This window comes from Cupressus sempervirens, chromosome 10, assembly GCF_028749045.1.
Source record: "Cupressus sempervirens isolate cs-2001-9-10 chromosome 10, ASM2874904v1, whole genome shotgun sequence".
NCBI classification, from domain to species: Eukaryota; Viridiplantae; Streptophyta; class Pinopsida; order Cupressales; family Cupressaceae; genus Cupressus; species Cupressus sempervirens.
In genome coordinates this window covers 693,184,577-693,203,343 of record NC_143127.1, presented here as the reverse complement: position 1 = coordinate 693,203,343, position 18,767 = coordinate 693,184,577, and the positions used below count along the sequence as shown (strand labels likewise).

Genomic DNA, 18,767 nt, shown 5'->3' with positions numbered 1-18,767 from the left:
TTTACAATTTCTTGATTTGTAAAATTATTTTTTAATTTTTTGATTTTGATTTTAATTTTTAAAAAATATACTATTGAGTTGAATTTTCTATTGCTGCTACTACTTTGTTTTATACTTGTAAGAATTGTTGGTTAAGGTTGTATAGTTGGCGATTAGAGAGAGAAACTCCATGGGGTGTATATTAGGCCATTGATAGGCCCAAAGAGACAATTTAATGTTTCTATGGGTCAACTTAAATCAAATATGAACTTGTATGATACATTGTTGATTGAAGGTGGAATTGACAGGTCTACCAACATGTTCATGCTGCTGCTTAGTATTTCAACCCTCAGTTTTTTATGCTCCCTTCAAAGTAGATGTGTGAGGTTATGCTTGCCCTCAATATTTGTATCACGAGTTTGGTTCTTGATGAGAACCTTTCAGCCTATGCATGACACTTACCAAATTTATAAGTAAGTGGAGGAGAAATTGTTTTCTTACCATTAGATAACCAAGTAAAAGATTATATACGTTCAATTTTATTTTATTGTTTACTTTCAACTTTTAAGCACACTAAAATGCTTATAAATATTGTCATTTCAAATTTCTAGTGGGAAGCTTTTGGTTTAACCATACTTTTAATTTACAAAATTGTGTGTTCTACATTTTGTCTTAGCTTTGTAGCACCTTTGGTTGTGAATGTAATTATAATATTTGAGAGCTTTCAAGAATACGTACTATTGGTCAATTGAAAGGCACTTGAATGACCTTGTATTTGTGTACCACACAATCTTTTATTACATGCAAAGGAGTTAGAGTGACAAGGGGCACATCGTTAGCTTGACTTTGATTGCATAAATCCATAGTTCAACCGGGTTGCCAAGGATTTGGATCCAATGTTTAATGCTGATTAGATAGCTGATTTGGAGAGTGAGGCAGCCAAACAGCGAAGGAATGTGGTAGCATATGAGGACATAGAATAAGTTCCTGGTGAGTCATTAAGGGCAAATTCAGAAATATTCATCTTTGAAGAATACATTTACAAATTGATATATTCTATAATGTTTAAACAGTTTACCAAGTCTCAAATTGTCAAAATGTTTGGGTCTACCAAGCCATTACTGGGTCCAATTTTTTCAAGCATGTTTTATACAACCTTCATTTCCATACATGTGAAAGATAATAAGTTCTTAAAGCAAGACTTTTGATAATTTCATCTGGACTTAAGTTAGACTGCGGAGTGATATATTAAGTGGATTTGCTTTTTTCTTCTTGATTTAGTAAGTCTTGCTCATTTCTTCTTTTTCTTGCTTTGTGCTAGTTGTATTTGTAGTGCTGCAATTTAATATTAAAATTCACATTGTAGTTGTCCTTGCCTCCTTTTTCCTTCTTTCATGTTGCAATGGACATATTGGACTCTTTTGTTGTTCTTAGGATGCAGTATCCTTACATTGAGTTTTTGGGCTCATAGTTTAGATGATAAACCACAATAATCTAATCAATGTCATTTGGCTTCATAGAGTTTACATGTCTTCACATGTGTGATTGGAACCCATAAAAAACCAAGCTTGTGATGCAAACATGTCTATTGAAAGATAGGGCAATATGGATCTCACTTGCAAATCTGAAGAGACAATGGATGGGGGCACTTCTTTAATATATTTGATCAAACACAATATTGTTGATGTAAAATATGGTTTGGTTGAATTATAATGTGTGTGTGTACATTTTGTATAAGATCAAAGGAGGTAAAAAAGTTGCACCCTTAAAAAGGTCCCATTTCTTTTGAAAATCAACTTCCTTAAGTCTGAATACAATCTGAAGTTATGCTTTGATTTTCTTTCTCTTGAAACTTTTTGGTTTATTGACAAACTAAAAAATTATGTTTATAATCAAAGTTCCCTGACTCAGACTTGACAGTGCTGACTTGACTCATGACTTGGCAAAACAACTCGCAAGGATTTGGCAAAGTGAAAAGACCCTTGAAATTTATAGATTTTAAATGATTAAAAACTTGTTTCATGCACCCATTATTGAATAAATCTTAAAGACACAACATCATCAAATTGAAGCTAATTTGATCACATACATAAAGATACATTGATCACATAAGTATAAATGCAAATTAATACATCGATAACGATTAATATATTGACAAATAATCAATATTATCAAACACAACAATAGCCCTTTTTAAAAAATAAACATCAAGTAATATCCAATAAGACTAATGACAAGAGTATAGATAATGACTTGTATAGCGCAAACTCAAAGTGTAGCATCCCCCAATAGGGTTAAGGGGCAGCATCCTTGAAGGGGTCTAGGCGTAGCATCCTGTCACATCCCAAATTTTGACCTAATTTTAAATTGTTTATAACTGTTAGATTAAATGGATTTTCTTTCATAATCATGAGAAGAAGGTAGTTAAATATATCTGTTGTATTCATTATGTTAATTGTTTAATGAAGATGGTCGTTATCCATTATTTGTCATGTGATGTTTAACAATATGGTTAAAAATTAAATTCGTTATCTATATTAAATGTTATTATGAAATTATTATGAAACTTGTTATTATTGTGGAAATATTGCATGGGTGATTGCAGGAGAAGATGAAGGGGGAAAGCATTTAAACAGGAGCAACAGAATGGGATACTAGCTTAGTTCAATTATCAGGTTGACAGGTATGACCTTAAATTGCCTTGGTAAGGACCTAGCGACTTGAACTTCAGGATACAATTGATGGACTCGCATGAGCTATTAAATAAACATTTTAAAACATAAATCAATTTAATTAAAAATAATACGTACCTCAAAAGGTTTTTGATTGATCTTCCCACCACATCATTATAATGTATACCTCTGTACGTACACAGATAGAAGAATAAAGTGACACCATAATATTATTTTTATAAATAATATGATGTCACCTCATAAGTATATCTACGTGCAAGTAGATAGATATAAACTATAATTATTCTCAATTTATAACTTTCAAATCTTTCTCCATATTTATTCTTGCTAAAAACTAAATGAACACTTGACATATTTATTTGGTGTCCAAGAGTCAAGTCTCTTCTTTTTATGTTATGGCTTCTTGAAAGCTGTTGTCACAAAAGTTTGCACCCTTGTCCAAAGTTTTTACCTAAGGACAACCTTATGAAACATGGAAACAACCTCCAAGCTATGGGACTTAAATTGTGAGGTTGAGTCTCTGGAGAAGGCCGACTTCCTTTACTATCAGGGTGCACCTAATTACACTTGGAGAGGAAAAGGGAGAAGGAATGCATGAAAGCAAATCTACCTACTCTAACCTAAAGGGGTGATGCACCAAAGTAGAGTGTTTGACCTTATCTCTGCCCATAAATGCACTGTTAACTAGTGATGACATCAAAGAATACAGGTTCAGACATTGCTTAATTCAACAACCACATGTAGATCGGACAACAAAAGAATGCTATAGGAAGAGACTTCACTTAATATCATTCAAATGCCAAAAGTAGATATAATCATGCTAATTGCAGAATATAAACAAAAAAAACTAATCAGAGGCAAAGAAATCTTACACAGCGTGTTAATTGCTAAAAGAGACTCGATAGAGGATTACAATGGCTCAAAGGCATGAGAAATTATAGTAGTATGCATAGAAGCAATACTAGAGAATCAAAGAAAGATCAACCCTTACAAAGATTACAAAATCTGCCTTTATAGCTCAGGCATAACTGAGATATTTTTAACTGAAATTACTCCACAACAACTGTCATTAAATACTCAGAGAACAATCAAGACGATCCAAACAATAGATTTGATTTGGTACACTTGTAGAGGCATGAAAACCATGGAAACCTTGACTGGAGCAAACCTTGAAGTGATGGAAATGATGCCAATCAATGCTAAGACTCCTCAAAATGGATGATCAGATGGTGGGAAGAGTGTCCTTTCTGCCATTAAAACCTAGCATTAACTTGGTGTAGTTGGGATCGATCAGAAAGATCAGATTGTGCAAGAAAACCCAATTTCCCTTTGTTTTTGGCTTACAAATCAGCAAGGCCAGCAGTCAAACAAAGCTCTGAAACCAAGACGAGCCATGTGGACCAATAACATTATTTCCTTTTGCCACCTCACAAAGTCTTCGTAAGTTTGACTGCCCCATTGGCAACCTAACCGCACCACCTTCTTAACTTAACCGCGACGGCTTTATGAAACTGCCAACTTAACAACCGTTGACTATAGTGTTATTTCCTTAATTGGGCCCATTGGGACACGTGGCCATTTGGCACTTGCCCACAATGCTTAAAGTCCTCGTAATTCCATAATGTGGGCAAGCGACGATCGTTGATCACCAAATGATCGATGATCACGAAAGACCCTAGTTATTATTGTGCTGCTCTTAAACTTTCGGGCCCACTGAACACTTGACATCCACCTCCGCAGGCATGTAAACCCTTTGACCAATCAGGATGAAGCAACTGATGCAACTTTCCACCCGACAACTACCTGGCACTCCCTTTTTAGCTTTGGCGGCCCACATGGAAGGATGGACCTGCTAGTCCACAAGTTACAACGTCGCTTCCTTGCATTGTCAGAAGGTCTGACAGAATACAGAATGCGGGAAAGCGACTACCAACAGAACTCTAGCCGTACTCCAACTCACATCGGCATGCCAGCGTAGTCAAAAAGCGGCCCACAAACAAGGAGCAAGGTCTTACCCTGGACGGATGACAAAAGGTCGCTTCCCTGCATTCGTAAAAAACCTTGCATCTTGACAAAGTGGGAAAGTGCTCGCCGTTGATCCTGGGAGATCCGACGGTGAATGGAAACATGCAGGGGCTGAAAATAACTTAGGAAAACATGGAAATATTATAAGGATTTAATTTATTTCGTATTTCCATGGCATTGTTTAATATTAAAGGTGGGATGTGACCGTTTAATATTTGAATTCAAATATGGCAATTTTGGCGGGAAGGCAAATTTGGCCAACAAAAGCCAAAGAGACTTCGAATACTTCTTATATTATGAAGTTGAGAAAGACCATGAACACACAATATATCACCCTTTTCCTTGTTCACATATCAACCAAATACTTCTGCATTTTTTTACACGATATCCCTACTATATACCGCCCGATTTCTAATGCAATTTCCTTGCAACAAATGCCTTTTTCATTAATTTTCGCTAAAGACGTGGTTGTGATTTACATCGAAAATCGCGATTGAAGATTCATTCTATGGAGAAGCTGATTATTAGAGCCAACAAGACTCCATCTTATTCCAAATTTCTACCAGGTTATGTGGACGTCCAAATCCCAAGTATTGCAATATGTTTTATAACAGTTATTACTGCAATTTGATTATTATAGTGGTTAGATACAAATCCAAATTATGAAGCAAATCATCCTTGTTTATAATATCATCGGTTAAGATGAATAAAAGCCAAGTATCCATGACATGATTTCATATTTTATTTATGCTGTTGAAAGTAATAATTAAATGATATTATTCTGCAATGCTTATAGCTACTTTTCTCAAATCACAGAATGTGATAAGTTGGAAACTATAATATTCTTATGAGGATCAACAGGACAGAGCCGATTGCTCTGAGATTCGAACCTAGGACTCACCGGCTGTATAGCCATAGTAAAGGTGAAGAGGTGAGATGGAATCTGCAATGACATGGAAATAAAAGTCTGACATGACACAGTAAATCTAAATTAATTTCATTTAATAGCTCATGCTTGTTCATATTATTGTTCCTCTGTTGTCAAGTCGAGCGGTGGTGATTGGGTCATTGAACTCATTAGAAAACCTTGACCAAGGTCGTTTTGAGACATGCTTTCCATTTATGATCACTTGATGTCAGTAGAGCCAGTTATTTAGACATGTCCGTCCATAACTGTCCGGACATTCTAAACACTAGAATGCTTAGGTGGCTGGACTAAAAGTATCCTAAGTCTGATCCCGAGGCAGGGAGGGCCTTTCTATTCAATAGATTGTGTGGGGATAAATATGGTTCGAGGTTGGGAGGTTAAGCCTAAGTCAATGCTGCTTCTCTTACCGAAAGCCAAGGCTTGCACAACCAAATAAAGACTCACCGAATATTTCTTGTATGTTCTTCTATCTCTTTCATGTTATGCATTTACTTTACATATATGTATGTAAATCGTTATTTTAGTTATTACAATTGATCATTGTTACAGTTATTTCAGTTGAACATTATCATGATTATTTAAGTTAATCATTATTTCAGTTATTACAGTTGATCAATGTTACAGTTGTTTTAGTTGAACGTTATCATGATTATTCTAGTTAATCGTTATTATAGTTATTACAGTTATTTCAGTTGATCATTGTTATAGTTATTTTAGTTGAGCCTTGTTATTTCAGTTAATCGTTGGTAGTTAAAAGTAGTTAATGTCTCATGAAAAGGAATTCATTATTAATTGTTCAATAATTAGTTGAGGAAAACACTTTCTAGTTTGCCTTTATTTTGTTATGAAAATTCGTTTGTTACACGTCCCTTGCACGGTTGAGAGGTAGCTCCCCTCGCGGGGTCAAGAGGCATCGCCCCAAGCATGCTCCTTGTTGCGGTACAGGGCGGGGTCAAGGGGTAGTGCCCTTGCTCCCAAGACCAAATTAGCATCGTCAGGACCACATAAAACTCCACAACGTGCATCATTCCTGATTTTTTATGATGCCAAAAATATAGTGGTAAAGACCAAAATTGCAATTTCCATGTGTTCTTGCCAAATCTTTTACTTGTCAAACATGCCAAATCTATTACTTGTTAGATAAAGCACAAGAACTCAAGAGATTGCAGTTGCTGTAGGGAAGAGCAACGAACCTATGGACTCTTATTTATCTTCCTATCTCACACTTCTCTCTTCTTCTCAATACAATGAGATAAGATACCTTTGAAGAATGCAAGGAAGAAATAAGACAAAAAAAAGTTAAAAAATTAATTATTTCTAATATTGAACTTGCCATGTCCACTATAGCCAAGTCAAGTGGCTTGGACTTAGTGAGTCAGCATGTGACTCATGACTCGGCGAGTCATGATGAGTCTAGGAACTTTGCTTTTGATATAGATCTACATTTTTAATATTAACTGATAAGAAATAAGAATTAAAATAAGTTGCTTACAGTTGTCTTCAATTGGGTGATTGATTCTAATGTATACTAAAAACTAGGAAAATAAATCAATAGACCATGCCCTCTAAAAATAGCATTTGATTTTCATTTAATACAACATCTAATTAATAAACAAAACCTAAGTTTTCTAAAAATAAACTTAAAACTGTTCAAAAAATCATTGTTAAAGCACAAATGCCTATGATTAGTTGTACCCAAAATTCTGCAAACTAAATGTCTTAAGCAACAATTATCATTATATGCATTATCAACTTATGTATTTGAAACAATATCTACAACCATTATCAGCAAGTGTCATCTTTAATGGCAACTAAAATGTCAACAACATTATCAATTACTAATTTGACATCTTTTTACCTTGAGTATATTCATCTTGCTGAGGTGGATATTATTTTGATATTCTAAGATGAGTTTGATTTCTTTCCTACTTTTCCTTAGGCAGTCTTTTGCAAAAACCATTCTTTCTTTGACATTATTTTACCTTGAGTATATTCGTCTTGCTTAGGTGTATATTATCTTAACATACTAAGATAAGTTAGCTCTTTCCTCTTAATTTTTTTCAGGTAGTCATTTGGAAAAGTCATGCTTTCTTTCTATTTAGGAGAATGAGTTCTCACCCTCATCTTCCCATTTGCTACTCTATAAAATTAGTTTGTTGAAAAGGATAGTGGTTTGTATTAATTAATGTACTAAGTAATTTCCTATGATTTTATATAAGTAAAACATGGTTAAGTCTTACGTTGCATCAAAGTAGGAAATAATAGGCAAACTCTAGTTTTTTGTGCAAAAAAAGCTAACTTCTCATTTGGTTTATAGTCTTGTACACAAGATTGCAACTTGCAATTGTACCTTACCTCAAAAAGCTAACTCTAAACTTTTATCCCTGAAACTTTTGATTGCTTTCATGTCAACTAGTAAAAAATCTTTCCTAACAACTCTTTGAATTCATTTGAACCAGTTGCATTGGCTGTGTCTTTTCTGAAGAGATGAAGTGCTTTGCCACCAAGTCAAAGCAATATCTTCAATTTTTAGATATACCAAAGACGTTTTTTGTGCCTCTCTAACTTCATGCATATTGAAGTAAACTTCCAATTGTTTCAATTTTTCATGTGCTATTTTAAAATCTCGGTGCCATTCAAAAGTCTTAATTGCAACTTCTGTTTCAATTTTAATTTTTAAAAGATTGATGATTGCATGGTTTTACCTTCATTTGCTTTTGTCTTTGTTGGGCTTCTCTTATTAATTCACTATGTAACGACCTCTTTTCCCAGCTCTTAACTAACAACTAACATATCAAAGAAATACAGTACTACTTCATTTTCATAGGAAGACAGTTATATCAATTGCATTCATGTGAATGAGATTAATGGTTACAATCAGTTTAACGAAAATTTCATAATTAACAATTGAAAACAGCATCAATGAATTTACTATGGAAACTAAAATCTACATACCATGGAATTCGAAACCAAAATCAATCTAGGGATGCTTTTGCAAACACCCAAGTTAGTCCACAAATACCACTTAGGATCAAATGACGATTACCATCCAATACCACTATATCAAAATCAAATGACGATTACCATCAAATACCACTATATGAATTAGGGCATCGATTACCATTGGATCTTTTAGGGCATCACATACCACTGTATCAATTAGGGGCATCTATTATCATTGAATCATTTAGGGCATCAGATACCACTGTATCATTTAGGGCGTCAGATATCACTGTATCATTTAGGACATTAGATACCACTGCATCGTTTGGGGCATCAGATACCTCTATTTTATTCCTTTTCTTCCTATTGCTAACTATGGCAATAAAATAATATTAGAAGATATGCTCATAATCATTATTCTTATAAATGAAAGATTGAAATAACAATCCTATAGATATATTCCATATTTAGTTGGAAGGTCAATCGATGTAAATGGTTACCAATTAAATAGACGAGAAAGGTTGCTTTCATCAAAGGAAATAACCAAATTCAACAATATAAATTAATCCATCATATCTTCTACTCGTATAAATATCATAAAAGTAAAAATACCTGTTACCAATAAATGTTTGAATGCTCAACTTATTATTATCTGATGCACGTCCTGACATCTTTTGGAGAGGGGAACATTGTCAAGGGCTTAACCTCCCAACCACGAACCTTAACCTATCCCCACACTTTTTCTAATTAGAAAGACCCTCTCTACCCAAAATAGACATGGAACACCGTGCCAACCACTGAGCATTCTGGTACTTAATCGCACCACTCGACTTGACAATAGAGAATGAATTCGACATGCTTGAGCTATTAAATGATTTCCTTTTTAAAATAATATATATTTGTTATCTCACGTCAGTTTTTGTTTCCATGTTACTGCAGATTTCTTTCTCACATCTTCACCTCTTCCATGACCATACAGTCGGGTGAGTCTCAGGTGTTTAAACCTGAGAGTTTAGCCAACTCATTTTGCTTATTCCTCAGCCGATGTAATAATATTTCATGTTTCATTTCATCACAGCTTATATGACTCAGGGAAAACTTAAGGCTTGCAAAAGAATATCATTCGATTCTGTCATACAAAAGTAAGATAAAGATGCAAAAATATATCATGATCAATGGTTCTTGACTCGACTTGGGAAGTTCTGACTCACTTAGGAACTATCCAGTGACATTAAACATAGATGATGTACAACATTCTATGGAAAGAATCCTTGCTGCTGTAAATACATGCACAATAGCAATTGATAAAAAAAGAATACTATATTTCATTTGGATATGGTATGCCAACCACATAACCTGATTAGCTTGTGAAATAGATGAGCTTTTGCTGGACACTATCAACCAGTCCCTTCTCGTAAGATATTTGGAATGCAAACTCAGAGTGATTATCGATCACGACTTCCAACAGAGGTAAAGAGAAAAAATAACGTGGAAAGACTTTCAAAGATCAAATCGTGAGGGAGGAGAATTCAATTCATGATGTCCAATGATTTCTCACGGCTTCATAAATAAAGGTATCCGAAGAAGCAAGCCGTAACTCATGAACGGTTTTAAAGATTTGTCTTCTTGATTCATTGATATCAAATGACAAATGTACATTTCGGCCTCTCATAATGAAAATAAATAAATATGGAAAAGAACTTGAAGGTTATAAATCAAAAGGATAATTTATAAATATATTTATTTACTTGCACATAAATATATTTTATTAAGATGGTACAATATTAAATGTTTATCCAAGGTTGTACCTTTTATATATCTAAATACATGTTTCATTTGGAAGATTATTTTATCTTCTTGTACACATTTAAATGTATGTATTAAATAGATAAAATCTTGTATAAAAATAATACTAGAGTGTCACCTTTATTTTTATATTTATGTGCACATATATAAATATGTATTAAAATGAGGTGATGGAAATGTCAACCATAATCCAATAAATGTATGTACCTTAATTAAGTTAAGATCATTAATGTTTTTAATGTTTATCTAATAGCTCATGCGTGTCTAATGTGTGTATCCTGTTATGCAATCGCTAGGTCCTCAACCATGGTGATTTAAGATTCATACCCATTTGCCTAGTGATGGTGATGCTCCTGTGCCCAATTCTTTTCTAACAATGCTTCCACTCCTTTGATGTCCTCCCTACAAGAAAATTCTCTATAGTTAAATCATATTACCATAACAAGTTATTAATCACAAATGATCATAATGGCTAACCGCCTTTTCAATTCCATGAATTAATGATAAATATCAACTAGCATGTTATCTTCATATGAAATTATAATAACTAACCATCTTACCATTTCGCAGGATTATAACAAATGTAATTGTCAACCGGCTTCATGTGAACCTCAACGGCTATATGAACATTTTAAATTGGGTCGAAAAATGAGATGTAACACATTATCTATCATCTTCTTCATGGGGCTTCTTTTAATCAACTCCAAGTTGCTTTTCTTCATACACCAAGACCTTTCTCTCTTTATCCTACTAATGGCCCCTAGGTAAAAGCACAAACCCGTGTCACCTTTTATAAAGAAAAAAGATCCCAAAATGCAAGTTGTTCAACTTTAATGACATGAAAATGGTATTTGTGTTTAGAATTTGAAGATGATGTAAACTAATGAAATGTGTGAAATAGGATGAATTTTATGCCTATAACTTTTTAAATTTTTTTTGATAAAGCATTTATTTATTTTTGAAATTTTGAAGTCATTTTTTTAACTACGAATAATATAGGGTGTAGTTCCTATCAAACAAATATATGCAACTCATTTTTTTTGCTTTAATTTGAAAATATGTTATAGATGGCATCTATAGCTAGGGAATATAATTTTTTTGTTTTGTTTTTTATGTATATTTTATTTGTTATAAGTACTCAAGGTCGACCTTATTAGAAACTAACAGTTTTTTCCTCCCATCAAATCTTCCATATCAAATCTACACCTTTTTGAAAAAAATTACATATTCTTGAAGATGACTCTCTCCTCTAGGGCTAAATTTAAATTTTAGATTTTTTATATGATTTATTATTTTTTTCCTTTTTTGAGGGAGCGTCTTCTTAAATGTTAAAATATTTATAATATTTTGAAATTATAACATATTATAACTAATCAAAACACTACGAAATTTACTTAATGATGATATTGACTCGGAGATCTATAAAAGGGTATTTTTAGTTTTCAGAAAAAAATGGAGTTTTGATAGAAAAATGAGATTTGACCAAAATAGGTTTAGAAGTCTTAAAAGGTGACAAAAATCTATGTTTTACCCGGGGTTTATATTTTAACTCTTGTTTTTTGGTGGTCCTTTATTATAAGCTCTTGTTGCTTGTGATACCATTTTGGGATTTTATCACATGCTCCGATTGTGACCCCAATGTGGTAAGTTGTCTTACTTCTCTAACCATCTTCGTTATTGTTTCTACTTGTACAATCTCTGATTGGTCACTTTGAAATGGGTTTATTTCCATGTAACTTGTTAATGTCATGCAAATCAATACCCACAATTTCTAAAGATTAATATTGCCCTTCTACCATTAAGATCTGTGGTTTCTCAAGTTCCCATTTGGTGGAAAAGAGAGGTCTTTAAGACAGTTCATACTTGAACTGGATTTTAGTTGGCAGCTGATCGAATGCAATTTCTTACTAGAATTAGCTTGTACAGCTGTTAGAATCAAAGCGTGAATAAAAACATGGTTTTGACTTGAAAACCCTAGTGTAGGGAAAGACTGTGTGGAACTGTTGATCATTTCGCCCCTGTTCCTTGAACTTGGGTAACTAGAAAGAGTAGTGTGAGGTATGTTTACAACAATTAACAACTGCAGCTCTTACCCTTTTTACCTCACTTTCCTGAATCCGCAAACAATCAATTTCTCTTGCTATTCACATTCTTTTCCTCACTACAGCTGTCTTCTACCTCTAGCAATTGGCGGAGTTGTCTTTTTATTATGTGTGTTTAAGAATCCCAATAATTGGGGATTGTTATGATAGTTTTTTGGTTGATGTTGGACTTGTAGTGTGATCTGGGCAAAATTGACACTTTGTACGATAAAACCTCCCTTATTATAAATACAACCCTTCTGTCACAAACAGAACAGACACTATAAAAAATGGAACAGCCAGTTGTACAGCATCCTTATTGTCACAAGTATAACTTCGTTAATTACAAAATGGAACTGCTGGTTTGTGGGTGGTAAATACAAAACCTAGGTTCTTTTCTGATTTTGATGGGATTTTTAGAGTTTGCAGGGTTGATGCAGATCTACATGATAGATAAATCCTTCCAAATATTCCTAGGATACATTTGACTTTGAGTGGTGGTATCTATGAGACGCTAAGACATTCAATTACGAACATACCTATTTGATTAGTAATTGATCTTTGCAGCTAAATTGACACTGAAAGTCTGCCATCTACTTTCTTTCATTCTTTTTAGTTATTTTTGTCTAACTTTCCAAGTATAGAATATAGGCTTTGATTGGAAGATTACTTGTATTTTTGCTATCCATCCCTGACACTACTTTTGATTCCTTTAGGATAGGATGAGTGGAACATGCTTACCACTTGTTCAGAGTGGCCTGCTAAGAAGTTGACACTTGGATGAAATTTTAACCGTTCTTATGGCGTAATATGCAAGATATATATATTATGTCAAAAGAAGATATAAAGTTTAATGTTCAATAACAATAAAATGAATCTCCTCAAAATATCGAAGAGTGTTTGTAATAGGATTTCCCTGCTCAATCCTGCAAATCATCAAGAATTTGTTCACATGCTATTTACCTTTAATTACTATTTAGAGAATTTTTTTTCTAACTATGCTGTTCAATAAACAAAAAGGTATTCCTTTTTTGGTGTGCCATAATTGATATCTTAATTTTTATTTTTATTAGGGGGATATAGCACACGAAGCTGAAACAGGTAAAATCTACAGGGCAAACTATCTTGACAAATATGGGAGGACTGTTCTTGTTATGAGACCAGGGTTCCAGGTGATCATGTGAAACAGTTTTGCAACTAGGGGTAGATTCTGGTCTTTAATTTTGAGGTTTTTTCTTTTCTATTTTATTTATATTTATTTAATCTGAGGTAGCTAATTTGAAATATTATGCTTTTTTATGTTGTATGCCAGAACACTACATCATGGAAGGGGCAAATAAAATATCTTGTATACTGTATGGAAAATGCCATAATAAACCTGCCAAAGGAACAAGAACAGATGGTTTGGTTGATTGATTTCAAAGGCTGGACAGCAGCTAGTATATCTGTTAAGGTAACTCGTGAAACAGCTAATGTTTTACAGAACCATTATCCAGAAAGGCTAGGTGTGGCCATTCTATACAATCCACCAAAGATCTTTGAGTCATTTTGGACAGTAAGAATTATAACCTTACTACCATCTTTCATTATGGTTTCTTTCTATATCTCAAAAATTGATGCCAATGCCTTTGTTTCTTCTTCTAATGCTACTCATTTTCTTGTTTTTGTGGATATGTTTTTTTGGAGGTGTCTTGATTAAATATTTGGAGTGTGTAGATTAGATTTCCAGCAGAAATCTAACATCAAAATATTGCAGGTGGTAAAACCATTTTTGGAACCAAAGACTTATCGAAAAGTAAAATTTGTTTATTCAAAAGACTTGGAAAGTATGAAGATCATGGAAGAATTATTTGATATGGACAAAGTAGAAACTGCATTTGGTGGCAAATGCCCTGTAGAGTTTAGTAAGGATGAGTATGGGAAACGTATGGAGGAAGATGACAAGAAGATTGACTTGTATTGGAGTTCAGCTGCTTCTCTGCCTGGCTCAAACAACTTGACAGAGATTGAATTACACTTGGCGTCAAATGATACTGAATCTGGTTCTGATGCTTCCGAAAGAGATGATAAATTGGAATCTGGTTCGGATGAATCTCCAAAAGATGAGCTGCAGGATTCAGCAATATCTGAATCTGGCCTTCATGGATCTGGAAAGGTTGATTTAAATTTGGATCCTGTTAAACTTGAGGCTGGTTCCAGCAACTCTGAGAAGTAGGAAGTTTACAATTTTAACTCTACTAACAAGAAGGAAGCAGCATATGTTGTAGTTGTGGTAAGTGTAATGAAATGCATGGACAGATGAGAGATTGATTTTTGTGGAATCTGTAAACATTTCCAGTTTCCTGTTAGTTTTAAGTTTATGATTGGCGCAACACAGCTTTTATCAAAAATAGCATTGGTTGGTTTTCATTTTATGTTCAAAAGCAGATTCCTCTTTTCAAACTAGCTTTTTGATACAGAATTCTGTAAGTGCTGATGGCCGTTACAAAAACAAAGGAGTTTTAAGTAGTCATAATAATATGCTTACCTATACAGATGTTTTTTATGCTAAAAGCATAAGAAACCACCTTGATTCCTTTTACTCTGGTAGTTCTAATTTGCTATTTCTGGCAGATTGTCACTGGTTTAAATCAAATGGCCAGTACCAAGAAATGTCATTTCGAGATTACTTTTCTGCTTTTCTTAGATGGAAACTACAGTTGCTGGAATCATGCTTCTTTTACTCTTGCTTTTATTAGTCACTTGTATTGTAGAATGGCAATAGCATGTTATCTCAGAATGTTTTGCTCACACTGATTATAATGTTGGATAACTGATTCAGATACATCCATAAAAATTTAACTGGAAGATTTAGCTCTTCATTTTCAAAGGTTTCATCTTTGGTCAAACTTCTTAATGATGGTCTTCATGTCTTTACTGAAAATTCCTAGATATGTGAACAACGAGAGCCACTCATAATGCATATGTTCGTACCCAGGACACTATTTTTACATTTTTTTGATCGGTGATATTTCACTTTTGACTAGAGCTATGAATCAGTGAGGCCACAAATTTGGGCGACCTCATCCCCGATTCCAACACCCAAGACCTATTTCATTTTTTTTTGACTGGTAGTATTGCTTTTGACTAGAGCTACAAATTAGTGAGGCCACAAATCTCAGGGTCCTCATCCCCGAATCTAACACTCAAGACCTAATACATTTTTTTTTTGATCTGTAATATTTCGTTTTTGACTAGAGCTATGAATTAGGGAGGCCACAAATTTGGGGGACCTCATCCCCGAATCCAACACCCAAGACCTGTGAGCACAGAAGCCTAGTAGGGACGCTAAGTTGAAGGGGCACAACCAACACACTTGACGTGGGTTTGACATAGGGTCCGTGAGCACTCCTAGCCTGATGACAATTTTGAGAGTTCACCATTGCTATCTCCATCTCCATTGGCGATCGACTTGAACACTAGAATCTCCATTAGTTTTCCATACATGTGCACATATCCACCTCCACGCACAACAACCAAGGTTGGCCCGACCAACATTAACACTGTTTGGGCCAAGCGAGGATTTGAACCTTGGTTGCACCATTCACAATGCAACCACAACACTACACCACAAGGTGATCCCCCACTATTTTTACATTTTTATTGTTTAATGTGTTTTTATATTAATTAACAACAAAACAAGGGTGTTGACCCTTAGCCCAAGGGTGTAAAGGACACAACCTGAGGGTGTCAAAAGAGATCAACAACACATGAATAGCTAAGGTGCTGACAGTTATAAGTATAGGCCATGAACAATGTACTAATAAGTTAATTGCACACCTCAAGAGTGGGTAGACGACTCATCCATAGTGTGGGGAGGAGAATGAGAGGCAACATAATGATTTTTCTGATAGTGTGGGACAATTGTCTAGATGATGCTATCGCTAGGATTCCCACTACAAGGGGGAGCAAGTGATGATATCTCATTAGGAGGACTGTCAATAGTAGGGGTAGAGTGCTGAGAATGTTGCATATTGTCAATTGAAGATTGAAGTAGTGAAAGAGAAGTGAAGGAAGGCATAGAGGTTGTATATGCCATAGTTGCAATAACAACATCTTCCAGATTTGCAATAGGAGCATGATCTTGAGGGGAGTTGTCATCCATATGTAATTCATTGTTAGATATGAACCAAAAGCTTAGATAGTTAAATGCTCATCATTAGCATCCTTCGACCATGTGACAACACCTTTACGCTGCAAGAGAGAACAATATGTTGCCAAATTATTAGTACAGAAGCACCAACATGAAATTGGAGGCCCTCATAATCCACTGATTGCGGACCCACGACTTATCCCCCACCATGAGAATTGTATTATCCAACGAAAGCTGTGGAGATATCAATGTCTACTAAAATGTGTGTAAAGGTGGAAAGACCCTTAAAAACCATGATATCATCCACCTTTAGAAAATGATCAATAGAGTTGTTAGTGATCTTAAAACAAGAGGTCTCCTAGAAATGAAGGGGAAGATTGGGAAGACAAACCCATAGAGGACGTACATTGAGAGGTTTAGTTTGAGGGTTGAAGGAGATTGCCCAAGGTTTGGTTGAGAAAAAGTGATTCCCCTAATCCTACAACTTGCTTAGCACCATATCACATTCCTTATAGGAAGGAACATGTAGCAATAAAGATCCCTTAACACCAATGAAAAGCTTAATGCAACTTTAAACCAAGCGTCTCCAAGAATTTGTTACCCAACGATGCAAGTCAAGTAGATAAGGCTTTGGGAGGGGCACTCATTCATAGCTTTAATTGGCGCTGCTTAAGTAGTGGCGCCCAATGCATCCTCAAAATATGCTGACCCTCCCTAAAGAGCATAGATGCATAAATGCCATGGTAGGAGTTGTTGGCAGTAGCTGCCCCACAAACAAAGCCAAGACCTAGAGCCCCAATCCCAATGGTTGTTGCTGAGTAGGAAACAAAGATAGCAAGAGAAACAACGACAAACAATCCCATAAAAGGGCAGCGTTGAGGCCCCATCCATTGTCATAGGGGCCATCAAATTCAAGATAATCATTTGAGCGGGAGCAACAACCATTGAAGCCATTGTGCCAACGAAATATATAGTTGAATGTTGAATACAACTCTTTCACATGAATTGGCTTTTTCAAATTTCACAAGGAAAATTAAAATAATATGCAATTGAAATAGCTGATAAACTCATCTTTATGGCCAAAGATGCCTAGACACTCATCTCCACTTCCTTTTTGTGCAAAGAAGCTATAAGGGATCTTTATTTGAAGTTTCCAATGAAAACAAACATCATAACTTCAAGACATCTCCTGAGAATTAGTGGATCTTAGTCGCATAGTTGCAAGCACCATGCTATATTCTACTTGTAGCTTTTAGATTGTAACTTTGGTGCCTCAACTAGGCAATTTCCAACCCATTTACAAGTCTTTACAAATTATTAAAGCTCTAGTCTAGGCGTTGATACCAATATTGTAGTTTAAAGCAATTGTGATCTACATTGGAGATGAAAAGTCGAATTAGTATATATTGGCAATAACATATCATGGCCGTTAGAATCATATGCAACTCAACAAGAACATTAGATCATATTCCATGCCCTTCATGTTACGTGAATAAAAAAAAAAATCATTCAATACAAAGACTTATTTAAGATTTTCATTTTAATGAATCAAACACATCTAGGATTAAATGTTTTTAATCTGAATTTTATCATCAAGAAATATCATAATTTAATTAATTAAGATAATTGATTCTACTAGGTACATGTGACTAATCAAGTGCTTTGATACATTATTTTGACCCATATTTTAAGAAGAAATGGACAAGGTTAAGGAATTGTTAGGGATGTTGGGAGCAAACACCCTAAAAGAAAGAATTGTATATGAGATTTTAGGCTAGGATAAAGTAAATAGAAGGAATAGGTATATTTAGGGATGATCCAAACATATGAGGATTCACAAACTTCAAAGAAAATTACAAATGGTAGGTTAGGCAATTAACAAAACCATCTATCGACAAACACATATATCTAGACATGGATATTTGGATATACAAAGTTGTACCGACATGTTCAATTTTGTACTGGACATTATAAGTGTAAAATTGGCTCAATCAATTCATAAATTTAAAGAGTATTCAACAAACCCAAAATTTCCAACTCGACAAAAACTTGACAAATACTTGACAAATACATGACAACTTGACAAAAACAAGACAACTTAAAAAGTACTAAAAAAAAAATCTCTTAATGAAACGAATTGCTTTTGTAATGTTTAGTTATAAAATGTATTGAATTGAAAA

The 18,767-nt window shown here is 34.4% G+C and overlaps 1 protein-coding gene across 1 annotated transcript in view; it reads left to right on the top strand.

Moving 5' to 3' along the window:
- LOC149535735 (uncharacterized) overlaps positions 1 to 14,878 on the top strand; it is an 83,457-nt gene extending 68,579 nt beyond the window's left edge. Inside the window, exons 4-6 of the mRNA XM_089804592.1 lie at positions 13,529 to 13,627; positions 13,768 to 14,010; positions 14,212 to 14,878. Of these exons, the coding sequence (XP_089660718.1) occupies positions 13,529 to 13,627; positions 13,768 to 14,010; positions 14,212 to 14,670 (801 nt within the window). The 3' untranslated portion in view covers positions 14,671 to 14,878. The remainder of the gene's footprint in view (positions 1 to 13,528; positions 13,628 to 13,767; positions 14,011 to 14,211) is intronic.
- The last annotated feature ends 3,889 nt before the right edge of the window (positions 14,879 to 18,767 follow it).